Source organism: Notamacropus eugenii, chromosome 1 (assembly GCF_028372415.1).
Source record: "Notamacropus eugenii isolate mMacEug1 chromosome 1, mMacEug1.pri_v2, whole genome shotgun sequence".
Lineage (NCBI taxonomy): Eukaryota > Metazoa > Chordata > Mammalia > Diprotodontia > Macropodidae > Notamacropus > Notamacropus eugenii.
The window spans coordinates 62269407-62289141 of NC_092872.1; the positions used below are offsets into that span (position 1 = coordinate 62269407).

At 35.5% G+C, this 19735-nt stretch overlaps 1 protein-coding gene and 1 pseudogene across 1 annotated transcript; both read right to left on the reverse strand.

The window, feature by feature from the left end:
- Positions 1-3439: 3439 nt before the first annotated feature.
- LOC140522946 (olfactory receptor 13D1-like) lies at positions 3440-4381 on the reverse strand (annotated as a pseudogene).
- A 13088-nt stretch (positions 4382-17469) lies between these two features.
- On the reverse strand, positions 17470-18411 carry LOC140522955 (olfactory receptor 13D1-like). The gene has a single exon (XM_072638099.1). It carries the CDS (start codon positions 18409-18411, stop codon positions 17470-17472), a length of 942 nt encoding a protein of 313 aa, XP_072494200.1.
- Positions 18412-19735: the final 1324 nt, after the last annotated feature.

The window sequence follows — 19735 nt, forward strand, 5'->3', positions numbered from 1 at the left end:
AATCAGGAGATAAAAAGATGTTTATAGTTGAGAGTAGTGCAGGTCTAATAAGAAGACCCAATGGAAATAAGTAAAAAGTCAAGCCAACAAGTTTTTATTAAGCACCAGTTATGTGACAGAGACTGTATTAAGTCTTATATTTGACTTTTAAAACTTACAGTTACAAGGAATAGGAAGAGAAAAGGAGGTATAGTTTGATTTTCTTTATGATCTAGAGGTTTTAGTAAATTAAAAGATTAATATGAGTCAATGTTATGGTGTGACAGCCAAAACCCCCACAAAATTCCCCAGTAATATTTAGGCCCGCGTTAAGAAAGACATAGCTTCTAGGAACAAGATGGTTACTGGACCTCTGTACTCTGTTGGACATTAGAGTACGCTTTGGGGCACCATAGTTTTAGAAAGACATTGGCAATCAGGGGAATGTGTATTATTCTGAAACAATCTGAAATGTTGTTTTAGTAAATAAACCAGTCATTATAGTACATTCTCAGAGAAGGTTAAATTTCAAATATTATATATGTGTATTAAGGCTCTTAAGCTAGTCTACTACTTTTAATGGCAAGCTAGTTCTATGGAAGGTATATGACTGCTTTTGACCTCAGATTTTTAGGGATAGCCCTGAGAGGTTTGAGGGTAGTTTTATAATAGTTTGGTGAATAGGTCCTCAAAAGTCTGCTTTCTCCTATGATAATAAGCTGATATCATGTCAGCAAAACTTTAGCAGCTTTTGGAAATGGGATGTGTATTAAAGTGGTACAGTAAGAACAATTGATAAAAGACCTCCTTTTATATGTCCTCAGGCTCTCCTGCCTCCCAACCAGTCTCTGACACAGTTTCCCACAAATAACTACAGAGTGCAGGGAAAACAGACTTAGTGAGCACATGTAATAACAAAGGGATAACATAGGTCTTGGCTGAAGACTTTCTTTCCGCTTAGTGAGGGAAATTCATGAAATTCCCTTAAGCATGGTTCCCATTAGACCAAGCTTTTCTATAGGGCTCCTTGTAGAGTTTTAAAGTTGCCTTTCCTAATCCACATCTAATTTGTCTTTGGTTTCCAATGCTACTGCTACTTTGGGAACACCAGGAAATCAAAGAAAAATCCAATATTCCAGCCCTCTGAGGTTCACAAGATCCTCCTTTGGTCAAAGAATGAAGGTAGAGAATGGAATGGAAAGAAAGAAACTAAAACCAAGGTCAATGCATAGGTTCCTCCATCTACTCCAACCCCTCTCTCCTGTCGCTGTCCGTGCCAAGTGATTTTTCTCAAGGAATAGCTGGAACAGATGTCCTACCATCAAACTGCCAGATACTGAAATCTCAAATTCCAAAAACTAGCTTACCGGTTTTATACAATTCCAGAAATCCTAACTAAGTTTTATCAAGCAAACAGAGCATACTTACTGTTGTACCTGTTGAGATGTCATCGATTGATTGATTCCACAGACGTCTCTAGGTCTTTTTAATGTTTAGCTCATAATTCAGTGAAGGTGTTCTCATATAGCAAAAGTAATTACTTTTAAGTGGAGGTGATTGATTCAGCGGGTTCCCAAACATCCATACATAAACACATACGTATACACACACACCCACACACCCACATATATATTCACACACATATACACATGTATGTTTATATATGTGTGTATGTATGAATGATAGACATATAGTTATCAACATAGAAAGACATATATACATGTATAAAGATATATTTCCAGATCTGAATAATACTGTTAAAATCCTTTTCAACCAATGATCTTACAGTTTCATAAACTTTCCAAAAATAATAATAAGAATTTAAGAACATGTGGTACAAAACAAATATAAACAATTAACATATATTGCATGAAACAAAAACTTGTCACCAATCTTATAGCATTAATTCCATTGAGTTATTCAGATTAATACTGTATACACAGCCCTTTTATTGAGTTATTTCATGTTTGTTGCATTCAAAAGTCACTTTTTTTGCAAAGATATGTCAAATTGTCTATCATTTATGATCCACAACGAAGATCAAATGCACAAGAATAATAGTTGCATCCTCTCTCCACTAAGATTTTCCACTATACGCATTCTCAAGTAATCAGTACCAAACATTTGTCAAACGATCCTAAGAGATATGTATTGTGCTAGTCGCTGGGTACACAAAGAAAAAAAAGAAAAACATCTTTTATTTCAAGGAGCCCATATTCTACAGGGTAAGATGTTTACCTTTAAAAATATATTCAGAATAAATATATAAAGATTAAATAGAAAATAAATAAAAAGTTAAATGCAAAATAGTGAGAACCGTTTATGGAATCAGGAAAGGTATTATGCTGAAGGTAATATGGATTTTGAAAGTAATTTATGTAGTTTTAATTGAAACACAGTATCTATCCTATAGTAATTTAGAAATTGAACAAGTCTGTAATTCTTTGCAATTTAGTGGATAAAGTGGATAAAACTAAAATGACAAATACAATATCAAATTATTCATTTGCTGGGGAAAGAAAATTTCCCAAAAGAATTTACTTCAAATCCATTGTTCCAATATGGTAATTGTAGCTTCATTTTCCAACTGGGATCCCAACATTTGTGAAATTAAACTTAAAAATTATTAGAAGTCTCATTCATTCTCTGTAGAAAAATTGCCAATTCAGCAAGTTTCCTTTCCTAGAAAATTTCTAACAAGTCCAAGTTATTCTGGTTCTTTTACTTGTTTAATCATCTTATTTTTTATTAAAAAATATTTAACAAGTATTTATTAAGTGTCTACTACATGCAAGGCACTGTGTTAGTCTATGGGATACAAATACAAAAGTGAGATTGTTCCCATGTGAAATTTGGACACTGAATATGATATGGACTGGATTCTTTACCAGGTATGAATTGTACCAGGAGACCATTGAGATTCCTTCCAAATATGATATTCAGTGATTCTTCAGTTCCTATAATATTCTAACTTCTTGAAGTCAGGGACCATTGAATTTACATCCCTTTATCTTCTGTATAATTTCTATATAAATCCTTCTTAAATTTGTGCAACATATACATCAATATACAAATATATCCTATAATATTTGCTAGAAAGTGCTTATATTTTAATAACAACTTTGGCTAATTCTTCTAAATCTGAAATTGGGTAACTGGAAGCATCATTGTTCTAATTGTCATACATGAGCACCATTAAGGAGTGTGTGTTTATGATTTATTTTAATAAAAATTTCTGTAAACCTCATGAGTTCAAGAGGCAGAGATGCAGCGAACCCATGGCAGGAGACTCTATAAAATATAATTGTGCCTCAAATGAGGTACATCCATACCCTGTGTGGAAAGGAGTATCACATATTAAATTTGACAATGTTATATTTGATAATGAGAATGGCAATATTTGAATTAAAAAAGCAATATCCAAGACACAAAACCAACCTATTATATGCCTTTAAGTATGTCACATTCTCTTCAAGTACAGATTTCTCAGTAGGAGTTTGTCCACAGCCTCTTTCACTTCTTTGTTCCTCAGAGTGTAGATAATGGGGTTCAGCAGTGGGGTGATGACCCCATAGGACATTCCAAAAATCTCGTCAAAAATCTTGGTGTCCTTAGAGTTGGGCTTCATGTACATGACAAGGGCTGAACCATAGAACAAGATCACCACAGTTAAATGGGCTGAAGAGGTGGAAAAGGCTTTCTTTCTCTGTTCACTAGAGTTTATCCTTAGAATGGTGGACAGAATGAAGACATAAGAAAAAAAAATGTGTAGCAGAGGAGTGAGTAAGTAGAGAATACTTCCAAGTGTCAGGAGTAGCACATTAATGGAGATGTCTCCACAGATAAGCTTGAGAAGAGCCAAGATTTCACAGGTAAGGTGATCAATGATATTGCCACAGAAAGGCTTTATCAGGGCAAGCACAGAAGGTAGCAAGGTGTTCAAACACCCTATTATTCAGGTCCAAGCTGGCATCTCGACACACAATCCATTGGTCATTATTATGGTGTATCTCAAGAGATTACAGATGGCAACATACAGGTCAAAAGCCATCACTGGCAGGAGAATGCATTCTGTGCACCCCAGACCAAGGGAAAGAATCATCTGCAATGCACATCCAAGGAAGGAAATGGATTTCCTCTCTGACATAAAAGTTATCAGCATTTGAGGGATAGAGGAGGATGTGTAACAGATATCCAGAAAGGAGAGATTTCCAAGAAAAAAATACATAGGGGTGTGAAGGTGGGGATCCAAGATACTGATGATGATGAGCATACTGTTTCCCAACAAAATCACCAAGTACATCACCAGACAGATGGCATAAAGGAACATCTGAAGGCCTGGATAATGAGAAAGCCCGATTAGAAAAAAGTCAATCACAGCTGTGTAATTCTCCTTCTCCATCTTGTTTTAACTGTGCCACCTGTGGAATTTGAGAAAACATTCCTCAAAGCATCTGGAATGAACAGAACAGTGAATAATTATAATATATTCATAATCAGCTTCATACTTCAAGCTATAAACTTAACCCATTTCCAAATATTTGTTTTATTTTATTTCCATTGACAAGCACACTGGATTTAGCACTAGAGAGTAATTTTTCTAAAGGGGTAGGAACAGAAGTTAGATTACAATGACCTAAGGAATGAAAAGATGGTGAAGAAGTGGAAACAAACCACATAGATTGTTTCTTCTAGGAGTTCGACAATCCAAGATGAATTAGCTATATTCAAGGCAACCATGCCAGGTGATGGGCACAAAGAAAGACCCAAACAATCCTAGCCTTCAAAGAGTCTGTGTTCTCATGGTGTCTCCGTAACCTACTCCCTTCCAACATTTTTGATATTATAACTTATCCCACACCCAATTCTCTGAGGTCCAGTGGTACTGGCCTCTTTGTTGTTCCTCTCATAAGATACTCCAACTCCTCACTCTTATTACTGGCTTCCTTCCATGTTTGGGAATCTCTCCCTCCTTATCTCTGTCTCCTAACTTCCTTAGTTTCCTTTAAACCTCAGTGAAAGTTTCACCCTTTATAAGAAGCTTCACCTGATCTCCTTTAGTGCTATTTCCTTTCCTCTCTTGATTATCTCCAATTTGTGTGTGTATATCTATATCTATATTACATAGATATACATATACACATATATATTATGCATAGTTGTTTGCATTTTCTCTCCCCCATAAGAATATGAACTTCTTGGGAGAAGAAACTACCTTTTTTTGAAGCACTTACAGTGTTCAGCAGATAACAGATACTAAAATTCTAGTTGACTATCTGACTGATATGTAATCCAAAATGAATTGTATGTTGCTTTCTTTGGTTTAATAAGCTTTCTTTGTTTCAAAAGAAATTTCTATTGGGTGCAGATTTTATTAGCTTGTGACCACATGGTTGTTTTAAAGCATCAATAAAACTTTTATCTTAAATGAGAATGTAGAGAAGGAGAAGATGGATGAAAATAAATAACGATTTGGATAGTGGAAGTTGGGACAGTATAAGCCAGATAAAGTTGATGTCAGTAAAGTGGAAAGGTAATGCCATGGGAACTTGTGTGAGACAATGGAAAGAACACTGGCTATGAAGTCAGGTCTTTATTCAAACTTCACCTCTGGTGTTTGCCATCTGTATGTCCTAGTGTGGTGGTTGAAAGATGAAAGGACTGAGAAAAACAAAGGTTTGATCTTCCAAGCATACCAATGCATTATGCAGCACATTTCAATTACCTAACAAAGTGGGACCAGACTTCCTCAGCTTTGGTCTGGACCTCCTCCCTATGGGGAGACAAGCTTTTGTACATTAAAAACAATTAATCAAATAAGATCAATTGATTAGAAGGAAACAACAGAACATTAGGTATTCTGATTTTCTAATTGGATGAAAGATTAGGGACTTTGCAAGTTGGAAGAGGGAGAGCAAACATGTACACCCTGCAATTAGAAAAAAAAAGGTGCTTCACTCCCCAAGTATCTGTTACTGATTGATCAGTATGAGCCAGTTTTCAGATTAAAACATATAGGTTGCTTGAGATATACAATTTTGAGAAAACTCCTTGCATCTGTCTTTGGATTTGACTGAGTTTCTGGTCAGCATAACCTCAATCCTTAAATTAAGGGTCACCAAGTAGCTGGTAGAGGTGGTCGAGCTTCTCAGGTATGCAGGATTTGGTGCAAACAATACAATATGGTTTTCCCCAATTCCCACAATTGAATAAAGTTTTGTTTCCTTGCAGGACACAAGTTGGACTATACCCCAGGTGAATAGAAAGGGAACTGAGTCAGCTCCAGAATTGAGTCACAAGATGGAGTCAGTGTACTTCACTCAATTCCCACAATTAACCACTTGTCCTAATCCCCTCAATTTCCTCAATTGTCCTCACCTGAGGGAATCACAACCACTCTGGGCCTCAGTTTTCTCATCTGTAAAATAAGAATATTGGACTGGTGACCTCTAGAGTCCCTTCCAGCACTAGATCTCCTAGTCTCTGATTTGTTAAAAAGGAAGGGATGAGGCTGGAGTTGGGGCTCTACTGAAAAGAAAAACAAGTATTATATTATCTGCTTTGGAATATATGATGGGCAGTCAATCAGAAATTAATAAAAATAATGCTTTGTATCACTAAGGGCCCATTTGAAGTTTATTAGCCCTGATCTAGTTAGAATGGTTTTGTGAAGTTTAAAGTTATATGTCTAATTCTCTATAAACATATGCCTCTTGAGATTACTATAGTCCCCTAAATAATTAAATAATAATAATGATTATATTACTACTACTAATTAGCATTTATCTAGCACTTATAGGCTTGGAGAGCACTTTACATATATTATATCTTTTTATCCTCATAACAATTCTGGGATGTATGTATCATTCTCCCCCTGTTCCAGATGAAGAAAGTGAGACAAGCAGATATTACGTAACTTGCCTGGGGTCACACAGCTGTTAAGTGTATGAGACCTTCTTTGAACAGTGAACTTCCTTACTCTAGATTCAGTACTCTATCCAATATGCCACCATATTTCCCTGGTCAGCAGACACAGTTTCACTTCTTCCCCTAGCTATAGGCTTCATGTTTCCAAACTTACCAGGGGAGAGGGATAGAGATCACTTTGGATTTCACTAACATATCACTTGTGAAAAGAACATAAGGAGTCAGAAGAAAAGATCAAGAGGGTATATTCAAAGAGATAAAGGCAGAAACAGGAGAGTTCATGCAACTAATCAATGAAATATTCCAGGCACAGTGCTAGGTGGTAGGGATGAAAATATTAAATATGAAAGTCTCTGGTCTCACTTTTCACATTTTAAAATTTTATTTCTGATAGTAAACCACATTGCTGAACACATTGAAAAAGAGAAAAGAAAGCGATAAAGGATCAATTTCTCGTGAGGTATGCACAATGGCTTCTAGTGTAGCTTTGCGTAGACTTGAATCCAACAGTAGGGAATTTTGGAATCGTAGAATTATAGAATGTTAGAGACTGAAGAAATATTAGTGCATGGAAGACAGTATGTCATAGAAAAGATCTTAGAAAAATGGAACTCCGAATGTCAGACAATATCAGAGCTGCAAGTGAACATACAATAAAGAATGTTGAACCTAGAAGTAACCTTAGAATGCATATGATTTTGTAACTGGGAACACTGAAGCCCAGAGATAATTTCCTACTTCTCTGTTGGCTTTCCCTTTGGAATGATCTTCATCCTTCTTTCTAAGTTTCCTGATTTGGTCCCATAAGCTCACAGGATAATAGAACCCTAGATTTTGACCTGGGAGTGACCTGAGACATCATTGAATAAAATTTTCTCACTTTACATGACTTTCCTTTACATGACAATATCCTGTCCCACTTCTCAGTTCCATTTCCATTTCTGAAAATAACCCTTACCCAAACAGTCCCCACCACTTTAATTTACCTCAGTGTGAGATCCAGAACTTCTACTCCTCTTTTTCTTCCTCCTTCCTACCCTTTTCTTCTTCCACCTTCTCCTTTCTCGTCCTTCTCCTCCTTACTTAACAGATATTCTTCCAGCTTTTTGAACAAAGAATCCACTTTATGCACATTTCCAAAAATGTCTTGGTAGCATGAAAATAACCAAATACATAAGTATGCAACCTGTTTCTACCATGTATTTGTCTTATGTGAGGCTATCAATGTTCTTACTATGGGCTATTTACATCATTACCTTTCTTCCATCACTGTTTCTAACAGACACACACACACACACACACACACACATATATATATATATAATAGAAGAAAAGGTTAGATTCTTGAAATTCAGAAATACCATAAAACATGAGCAAGATTGACAGAATGCTGCCACTTCTATTATAAGGTCATGACATTAATTTAAGTAGAAAATACTACCAGTCTTCAAGCTCTACTTTAAAAGCCTGCTCTAGCCTGTGGATCCTGAATAGTTCTAAATGATCAACCATTAAATCTAGGTACAAATTCTCCATCCCCACATCATCCCTTCAGTGTTCCTTAGAGAATCTTTAAAATCCCTGAAGTCATTTAAAGATTTATATAGCAACAGTGTGAAAGTTAGCAATTTCAAAGTATTCAACGGTCTAATTAAACCAAACTTGTTAAGCTATTTTGATTGAAACCATAATAAATGAAACACAAAATAGAGAAAGTCTCAAGTTTCATCTTGCTAAACACAATGGAAAATAGACATAACTCTCTGACTGATTCAACTTACTTCTGAAAGTAAACAGAACTAGTGTTCTTGGTGTGAATTTGTGTCATCCATGAATATAATAAGCATGCAAGTCATTGATTAAAAATTGGTGAAGAGTCAAAGCAAAGGACTGGGGACACTACACTAGACACTCCCTATTAGTTGACCAATAATGGCCTGCTAGTGATCAGTATGATCACTCATAGGATCTAGTATTTCAATCAGTTCTGAATCCATGTAAGTCCCTCATCATCCATCCTATGTCTCTCTATTTTGACTAAAAGAAAATTATAGACAAATTTCACTGAGTGAAAGTCTAGAAAAGACTAGAATATGGACTCATGACACAGGAGTCTTTGGTGCACTTTAGGGTTTGCAGAGCACTTTACATATATTGTATCTTTCTATCATCATCTTATCCTCACAACTCTGGGATGTAGGTGTTATTATCCCTATTTTACAGATGAAGAAACTGAGACAAATAGATTTGGCCACTTGTCCAAGGTCACGCAGCTATTAAGTATAGGGGCCATATTTGAATTGAGATCTTCCTTACTCCAGGTTCATCACTCTGTCCAATGTGCCACTCTATTTCCCCAGTCAGGAGACACTGCTTCATTTATTCCCTTATGCATTTCTCCCTAATTCTTTGCTTTGACTGTTCAATAATTTTTTTTAAATCAATGACTTGCATACTTATATTCATGGGTGACACAAAGTTTAGAGCAAGAACTCTAGTTTGGTTGAATGGCATAATTAGGACTAAAAATGATCATGAAAGAGGCTTTACTCTTTAATTGTCTGAATTATTGTATAATGGTTTGGATTTTGACCTTTGAATCAGAGGACTTTAAGAGAGAACTTTTTGTCTGCAACAATATTGTCTCTAAGAGAAGAAAGATAAGAAAATGGGAAAATCATGCAGCTCAACCATGGCATATTTCGGCTAAGACCACTTATCTAAACTTATAATGTTATTTTAATTATTAAACTAATCATTATACAAGATCCTCAGAGAAGACACAACATTCAGTGTTAGATGTACATCATACTTCAAGTCCCAACTATATTGTCAAATAGTTTCCTAATGTGATTACTAATAATAATAGCCAACATCTAGGTAGAACTTCCTACATACCAGGTATTATGCTAAGCACTTTACAATTATTATCTCATTTGATTCTTACCACAACCCTTAGAGCAAGATACTATTATTATTGCCATTTTACAGTTGAGAAAACTGAGACAAACAGGGGTTAAATGACAACTAGGAAGTGTCTGAGGCCAGATTTGAACTCAGATCACCTTGACTTCAGATCTAGTACTCTATCCACTGTGCCACTTAGCTGGCCAGATTTGTCAAGTTTACCAAGAACTTATGAAATTCTGCACAAAAGCATAGGGGAGAAGTTAAACAAGAATCCATAAGAAAAGACTTACTCTCAATTAAAAGATATTAATTCCTCTGAAGAAATGAGAAAGTTATTTACATGAATGAAATATAGCCTGCACACATATTCACATGGGAAGTGATGTTGTAGAGAGTATTTGTGATTTTAAACAACTGTCAAACATCACCTTATATTGTATGAATTAAGAAATACATTTTTATAATTAACCTTCACTGGAATATAAAATTTCTCTGTATTTATTGATATATTTTTATTAATTAATTAATTAATTAATTAATTTTTAGTTTTCAACATTTACTTTCAAAAGATTTTGAGTTCCAAATTTTTTCCCCATCTCTCCCCTCTACCCACCCCAAGACAGTGTGCACTCTGATTACCCCTTCCCCCAATCTGCTCTCCCTTCTCTCACACCCTTCTCTTGTCTTGTCCTCTTCCTCTCTATTTTCTTGTAAAGCAAGATAGATTTCTATACCACATTCCCTGTATGTCTTACTTCCCAGTTGCATGAAAAAACAATTTTTAACATTTTTTTTTTAAATTTTGAGTTCCAACTTCTCTTCTTTCCTGCCTCCCCACCCACCCTATTGACAAAGAAAACAATTTGATATAGGTCATACATGTGTAATCATGCAAAACACTTCCATAACAATAATGTCGTTAAAGACTAACTATATTTCCCTTATCCTATCCTCCCTCCTCTCTTTTGACCCTGCCCTTCTTCAAAAGTTTTTACTTCTAATTACTCTCTCTTCCCATTTGTGCTGCCTTCTATCATCCCTTCCCACTCCCTGCTTATTCCCCTTCCCCTCCCTCCCCACTTTCTTGTATGGTAAGACAGATTTTCATACCAAATTGAGTGTGTATGTTATTCCCTACTTAAGCAAAAACTGATGAGATTAAGGTTAACTCATTCCCTCTCACCTCCCTCCTCTTCCCCACCATTGAAAAAGTTCTTTCTTGCTTCTTCTGTGTAAGTTACCTCATTCTATTTCTCCCATTCTCCTCCCCTGTCTCACCCCTTAATTTTATTTTTTAGATATCATTTCTTCATAGTCAACTCACCCTGTGCCATCTGTCTTATATGTATGTATGTACACACACACACACACACACACACACACACACACACACACACACACACACATATATATATATATAATCCCTCCAACTACCCTAATACTGAAAAAAATCTCAAGAGTTACAAATATTATCTTTTGATGTAGGAATATAAACAGTTCAACTTTAATAAGTCCGTTATGATTTCTCTTTCCTGTTTACCTTTTCATGCTTCTCTTGATTCTTGTATTTGAAGATCAAATTTTCTATTTAGCTGTGGTCTTTTCATCAAGAATGCTAGTAAGTCCTCTATTTCATTGAATTTCCATTTATCCCCCTGAAGGATTGTACTCAGTTTTACTGGGTAGGTGAATCTAGGTTTTAATCCTAGCTCCTTTGACCTCTGGAATACCATATTCCAAGTCCTTTGATCTCTTAATATAGAAGTTGCTAGATCTTGTGTTATTCCGATTGTATTTCCACAATACTCGAATTGTTTCTTTCTAGCTGCTTGCAATATTTTCTCCTTGACCTGGTACCTCTGGAATTTGGCTACAATATTCCTAGGAGTTTTCCTTTGGGTATCTCTTTCAGGAGGTTATCAGTGGATTCTTGCAATATCTATTTTATCCTCTGGTTCTGGTATATCAGAGCAGTTTTCCTTGATAATTTCTTGAAAGTCATATGATGTCTAGGTTCTTTTTTTTTTTTTGATCATGGCTTTTAGGTAGTCTCATAATTTTTAAGTTGTCTCTCCTGGATATATTTTCCAGGTAAGTTGTTTTTCCAACAAAATATTTCACTGTTTTCATTATTTTTTTTCCCTTGGATTTGTTTTATTTTTTCATAAAGTCATTAGCTTCCATCTGCTCCATTCTAATTTTTAAGGAATTATTTTCTTCAGTGTGCTTTTGGACCTCCTTTTCTATTTGACCAGTTCTGCTTTTTAAGGCATTCTTCTCCTCATTGATTTTTTTGTATCACTTTTGCCATTTGTGTTAGTCTATTTTTAAGGTGTTATTGTCTTCAGCATTTTTTGGGTCCCCTTTAGCAAGCAGGTAGCTTATTTTTTAATTTGCTTTCATACCTCTCATTTCTCTTCCCAAATTTTCCTCTACTTCTCACACTTGATTTGGATGTAGGAGCTTTGACTTTATTGTCTCTTTCTGATTGCATGCTTTGATCTTCCATGTCACCAAAGTAAGATTCTATACTCTGATTTTTTCTTATTTTTGCTCATTTCATTAGTCAATTACTTGATTTTTGAACTCTTTGTCAAGATAGTTCTTTGCTTGAAGTGGAGGTGGGGAAGTGTACTGTGAGCCACTCTATCCTGTCACAATCTGTGGGACTAGAGCTCCAGAAACAGTTGTTGTTAGTGCTCTCCCTCCCAGATTTCTTTCTTTCTTTCTTTCTTCCTTCCTTTCTTCCTTTCTTTCTTTCTTTCTTTCTTTCTTTCTTTCTTTCTTTCTTTCTTTCTTTCTTTCTTTCTTTCTTTCTTTCTTTCTTTCTGTTTCCTTTTCTCTATTTCTCTCTTTCTTTCTTTCTCCCTTCCTTCCTTCCTTCCTTCCTTCCTTCCTTCCTTCCTTCCTTCCTTCCTTCCTTCCTTCCTTCCTTCCTTTTTCTTTCCTTCTTTCCTCTATCTAAATACTTACTATGTCTCTTCACATTTCTTCTTTATGGCCAACAGTTGTAATTTTAACTTCATGATAGCCAGTTTTAATGGCTCTCATTGCTCATATTTCTACTTCCATTTTGTCTCAGTTCTGCTCACTTCCTTTTGTTATCAGTTCATATATTTCTATTCATATTAATAATTACTTCAAAAAATTTAAATGATACTGTAAAAAACCTACTGATTTTAAAAATTACCGAAGAGTCAAAGCAAAGAATTTGGGGCATGACGCTAGACTCCCTCTGTTAGTTGACCAATAATGACCTGCTAGTTAGCATTAATAGGGTCTTGTACTTCAATCAGTTCTGAATCCATGTAGGTCCCTCATTGTCCATCCTATATGTTTCCATTTTGACTACAAGAAAAATATAGACAAACTTCACTCTGGTATAGAGACTAAAAGTCTAGAAAAGACTAGAGGACTCACGACTCATAAGTTTTGGACTCATGACACAGGGGTTTCCTCAACTGTAAAATGGCAATGATAATAGATTATTGATATAATAATAATGGCAATATTAATAATATTGTTTCAGAATCCACACCACAAGTAAGTATAAGATGCAGAAAAGTAAATTTTCAGATTACAAAGAGTGCTTAATTAATATAGCCATGTATTTAAGATCAAAGAAAAGAGAATCTTAATGTATAAGATAAAGAAAAGAGGACAGACTTTATGCTTTTAAGCTTTTTCTGAAGTATATGTTTCAAAACCAAATTTGTTTCCCTATCAGAGATAGATACTTCACAATTAAATGTAACAAGCTTGTCTTGAAATAGTGTTAAAAAATTTACAGGCATAAAAATCTTCATCTTTCTCCACATTGATCTGACATTATACTTTCTTGATCCTTTACAGTCCAAACATATCTTAAACTTAATTTTCAAATTTATCCCTTCAATTTATTGATTTTCTTTTACAAATAAATACTATATCCGCTGAGATCAAAAGCAAAACTCACATTCCTATCTTGAAGGAAATTTCCACTATTTTAGGAGATTTTCTGCCCTATCTGAAAATTCTCGTGGAATTAATTAAGAAGCTTCTTACCCTAACTACCAGATCCCTGTCGTTTTTCTTCATGAAAACAAAGATCTATTCTAATTTCTTTTTTCTTTTTTGATTTAAAAAATATGCCTTTAATTACATGTAAACATTTTTAATATTCATTAAAAATTGTGTTTTGAATCTTCTCCCTTGCTCCCATTTCCATTATTTGAGAAACAAGTAACTTGATACAGGTTATATATGTACAGTCACATAAAACTTATTACCATATTATTCATATTGTAAAAGAAAATATAGACAAAAAAGAGAAAAATAAAGTTTAAAAAGGTATGCTTGGATTGGCATTTAGACTCCACTGGTTCTTTCTCTGAAGGTGGAGAGCATTTTTCATCACGAGTCCTTCAGAGTTGTCTTGGATCATTATATTGCTGAGAATAGCCAAGTCATTCTCAGCTGATCATCTTACAATATTGCTGTTACTGGGTATAATGTTCTTCTGGTTCTGCTCACTTCACTTTGCTTCAGTTAATGCATGTTTTCCAGGTATTTCTGAAAGCATTCTGCTCACCATTTCTTATAGCACAATAGTATTCTATCACAATCATATAACAGAACTTGTTCAGCCATTCCCCAACTGATGAACACCCCCTCATTTTCCAGTCCTTTGCCACCACAAACAGCTGCTAGAAATATTTTTGTACATATAGATCCTTTTCCTTTCTAAAAATCTCATTGGGGTACCTACCTAGATGTGGTATTGCTGAACCAAATTGTGTGTACAGTTTTGTAGCCCTTTGGGATCTGGGTTTCCAATTGTTCTTCAGAATGGTTGGATCAATTCACAACTCCACCAAAGGTATATTAGTGTCCCAATTTTCCCACATCCCCTCCAACATTTATCATTTTCCTTTTCTGTTATATTAGCTAATCTAATAGGTGTGGAGTAGTACTTCAGAGATTTTTTTAAAAATTTACATTTCTCTAATCAATATTTTCACATACTATAGATAGCTTTGATTTCTTTCTCTGAAAAGTGTTGTTTAACTGTCATTTATCAATTAGAGAATGACTTGTATTCTTATAAATTTGACTGAATGCAAGGGATATACATGTAAATATAGAGTCAGTAAGTGTTGGCAACTAAGTCTATGGGGTACATTGGTGAGTGAAGGATCAAGATAATTCCCAGGTTGTGAACTTGAGTGACTACAAGGATGGTGGTGTTCTGTATCAAAATAAGGAAATTTGGAGAAGGATTTCAGAAATAACAGTTTTATTTGAACAGAGTTAAAGATGTAAACAATATGTCCCAGAAAGAATTTAGAGACATGGTTCTGGAGGTCAGGAGATGAGGGCTAACTACATAGATTTGGGAGACATGGTAAATATAGATTTAGAGATGGTAGTTGAACTCTTGGCAAATCACTGAGAGAATTCAGAGAGGAAAGAGAAGAGTGTCTAGGGCAGAGTATTCATTTGCCTCCTAATGTAAGAGGGTGCGAGATAGATGATGATACTAGAGAGGAGATTGAAAATCAGTGGTCATACAAGTAGGAAAATCATAATAGAGTAGTGTCATAAAAACAAAGAGGAGTGAGATTCAAAAGACGGTGGTTTACAGCAGGCATATCAAACATGTGAGGTGGTAAGTGGCCTGTCACATTTTCAAGTGCTGCTGAATCAGATTAAAATGTAATTGGGAAATATTTAACACAATAAATAAAAATACACTAAAACATAGATAACTTTAATATGTAGTTTTCTAGGCAAATATGCAACTTTGGGGATCTTTATTCATGGTTTGGTGACCCCCATTTCTATTTGAATTTGACACCATTGGTCTACAGTCAAATGACATAGAAAGACCTAGAGAGTTGAGGACTGAGGAATAATCATTATTAATAACTTTGGAGAAAACAGTTTCAATTGAGTGAAGAGGCGAGAAATCAAATTGTGGATGGTTGAGAATCAGTTGACAGGAGAAGGTGGGACAATGAGCATAGATAGCTATAGATAGCTTTCTTTCCCTAGAAGTTGTTTAGTTTTTGAAAGAGAAAAGTGATATGACAATAACTTGAGAAGAAGGGATGTCATGTGAGAATTTTTTTTAAAGGAGGAGAGACACTAAGCATAATTGTGAGCCATAGGGAAGAAAACAATTAATAAAGGGAGAGAGATGGGATAATTGGGAGTAAGATATAGTGGGAGAAGGATCAGAAAACGTAGAGATTGACATTAGCAAGGAGATTTGCATCCATCCATCCATCCATCCATCCATCCTCCACAAACATTCAGTAAACACTAATTTTGTGCCTGGAACTCTTTTAAATGCTAGGGATACAAAGACAGAAATAAAGTAAGCTCTTCCTTCGAGGATATTACATTCTAATACTGGATAAAACATGTGTTATATAGATGTGTATAGTATATACAAAATCAAAGAGGTAGTTGTGGGGAGGGAGAAATAAAAGCAGAGAGATTATGAGAGTAGGTTCAGTGCATTTAAGGCATAAAAATGAAGAGAAGAAGATCATTACAGATGGTCTCAGTTTTTCTCTGTGAAGTATGAGGCAAGGTTATCTACTGAGAGAAAGAAGAAAGCAGTGGCGGTAGATAGCTTGAGGAAAGAAGAAGTCTGGAATAAATATTGTCAGAAGTGTTTTAGTGAGTCAATCATGGAAAATAAAAATAAGTTGCATGCCCCAGGGAGGGCCCAGCGGAGATTGGATAACACAAATTTGTAGTGAAACCCATGAGCATGATTGTGCTCCCTCCAGTAGCTTTCAGCAGCAAGTAGCTAGAAATAGAGATGGTGGATAATCGGAGTGATCCAGAGTTGGGGTGACAGGATGAAGGGGAAAGGAATTCAAGAGTGGAGGACATCATAAAGTTGAATTGACTAACTATAGGGATAGACATATACATATATGTATGTGCATGTGTGTATATGTGTATATTCACAATTTTGAAAGGGAGGATAATTAGGCCAGAGTAGGGGTGCTGTTGGATGGAATGGGAGCATTGGAGTGCTTGAGATTGCAGTAAGGAGGGGATATAAATTTAGAAGAGATTGAAGCATAAGCAGATACGGAAGTTAAGAATTAAGAGATTATGTCAGATAAAACAATTTAAGCTCTAGAAAGTGTAGAACTAAGACACTTATGGGTGATAATGAAATCAAGAGTATTCATCACTCTGGGTGTTAGGTGTGGAGAAGATAAAGATCATAGGAATTGAGGAGGTTAGTGAACCTTAGGGCAATAGATTACAGTGACCATGATCTAGAAAGGCTGGTGTATCTGGATAGAGTGGATCACAAAGGAGGAGAGATTGCTGAGTGAGAGTGGTGGGAGAGGGTCTGTAAGTGGGAGTGAAGAGCAAGAAAGATATTTATACCTCTTCTTGGCCCGATGCTTAGGGGGAAATAAAGTGGAGGTTTATCTAGCATTGGGGATGGTGACAAGAGATTCAGTATCTTCTGGAATGAGTCAGGTTTCTGTGATTGCAACATAGAAGGAGTTTTAAAGGGAGAAAGTTTGGTATTAAAAGTAAGCTGTTAATAAAATAGTTCTAGAGAGTATAACGGGAAAGGGACATGGAAGGAGAATGGATGAAATGAGAAGATATGAGAACTGTAAACCTCACAGTCTTTCATATTTTCATCAAATACAGTTTTCTGGTCAGGACTTTCTCTACACCCAGCTTCACCTCCTTGTTCCTCAGGCTGTAGATGATGGGGTTCAGCATTGGAGTCACTATCCCATAGGAAAGTCCTATGAGCTCATCAGAAGTCTTCATGTCCTTTGATTGGGGCTTCATATACATGAAAAGGGCTGAGCCATAGAATAAGATAACTACAGTGAGGTGGGCTGAGCAGGTGGAAAAGGCTTTTTTCCTCCCCTCACTAGAGTTGATCCTCAGGATACTGGAGAGGATGAAGATATAGGAGAAAAAAATGAGCAGCAAATGAATGAATAAGAAAACAAAATTTCCAACTGTCATGATAAATACATTGAGGGAAATGTCTCCACAGATAAGTTTGAGAAGAGCCAGGATCTCACAGGTGAGGTGGTCAATGATGTTGTCACAGAAAAGTCTCGTCATAGCCAGTAGAGTGAGTAGCAGGGAATACAAAAAGCCTAACACCCAGGTCCAAGTTGCCATGTGGATACAGAGTCCCTTGTTCATTATGATGGTGTACCTTAGGGGATTGCAGATGGCAACATACCGGTCAAAAGCCATCACAGCCAGGAGCACACACTCTGTACAGCCCAGGCCAAGAGAAATAACCATTTGTAGTGCACATCCAGTGAAGGAAATGGATTTTCTTTCCGACATAAAATTTACCAACATTTGAGGAATGGAGGAGGATGTGTAACAGATATCTAGAAAAGAGAGGTTCCCAAGGTAAAAATACATAGGGGTGTGAAGGTGAGGATCTAGTATGCTGATGATAATGAGGATGCTGTTTCCCAGTAAGATCACTAGGTACATCATCAGGCAGAGAACATACAGAAATATCTGGAGACCTGGGTAATGAGAAAGTCCAATCAGAAGAAACTCTGTCACAGCTGTATAATTCTGCTTATACATGTTACTGCATCTGGTCACCTGCAGAATTTAGGGGAGGACACATTTTGAAGAAACTGAAATCAAATTAACAATGATTTCCATTCATAATATGTTTTATCTTTTGTAATTTTCTTTCTCAACAAAAATGTTATTTTGATTTCCTTTTACAAGCTCAAATATTCCAATATGTCATTAAGAACACGAGAAAAGAACACAAAAAAGAAAGTCTTTCAAGCTGAACCAAAGAAATGGTGTAGAGCTAATCCTAGGAGACAAAATGGAAAACCTTGATTACATCAAGTGTAAAAGTTTTTGCATAAGCAAAATCAATGCAGCTGGACTTATGAGAAGCAGGTACATGAGAAACACATTTGTAGCAAATATTTGTAGAGCTTTTTTGAAGACAGGCACACTGTACAGTAGTGCATACCCACAACTAGAGCTGTAAGTTTGACCGACTATTGTATTCTATATCATATTATATTATAAATTATATTATAAAATTATTATGTTATAAAAGTAACTAAATTATATTATAAAAGTCACTAAATTATACAGGCTATTTGACTCTTAGAATCTACTACTAAATGTATATCTTAAGGAGATTTTTTAAAAAATACACATATATTTATGCCCACAGAAATATATTTATATCCGCATTGATTTTCTGTAGAAAAATCTGATGGAAAGTTTTTGCCCCATTGATTGGTAATCATTGAACAGGATTGATTGAACAAATTATGTCTTCTGAATGTGAAGGAAAATTATAGGAAGTGTTGACTATGAAGATTTCACAGAAGGTTTAGAACACTTATATGAACAGACAGAAGGAAATAAAAAACAGGTCGATAATTTTTCTAATGACCACAATAATTTAAAGGAAAATTACATTGAAAGATTTCAATGTTCTGATCAGTGCAGTGGCATTTTGGGTGAAGCATATCTCAATAACTCTTAGCAGAGAAGTAATGAATTCTAACTACATACATTTTCAGACATGGCAAATGGATTGATTTGATTTGTTTCATCGTACCTCTTTGTTATAAGGGACACTGAAAAAAGAAAAGAATCAATGGAAAGTGAGAATAATATATAAAAATGAGATAGTCAACAAAGTGGTTCTAAAAATTTCACTCAAAAAAGCTGAATATGGAGTAACTGAAAACCTTGAAATGTTCCTGGCAAAGAAGTAGGGGATTTTGTGGGCACAATGCTGCATAGTTTGTTAGATACATTCACTGTATCAGTCTTTTTTCCTTAACTGTTTTCCTTTGTTACAAGTCCTCAGTTGTTTAATTTCTGAGCAAAGGATTGGTAATGGGAGGAGATGGTTTTGGAAGCTACT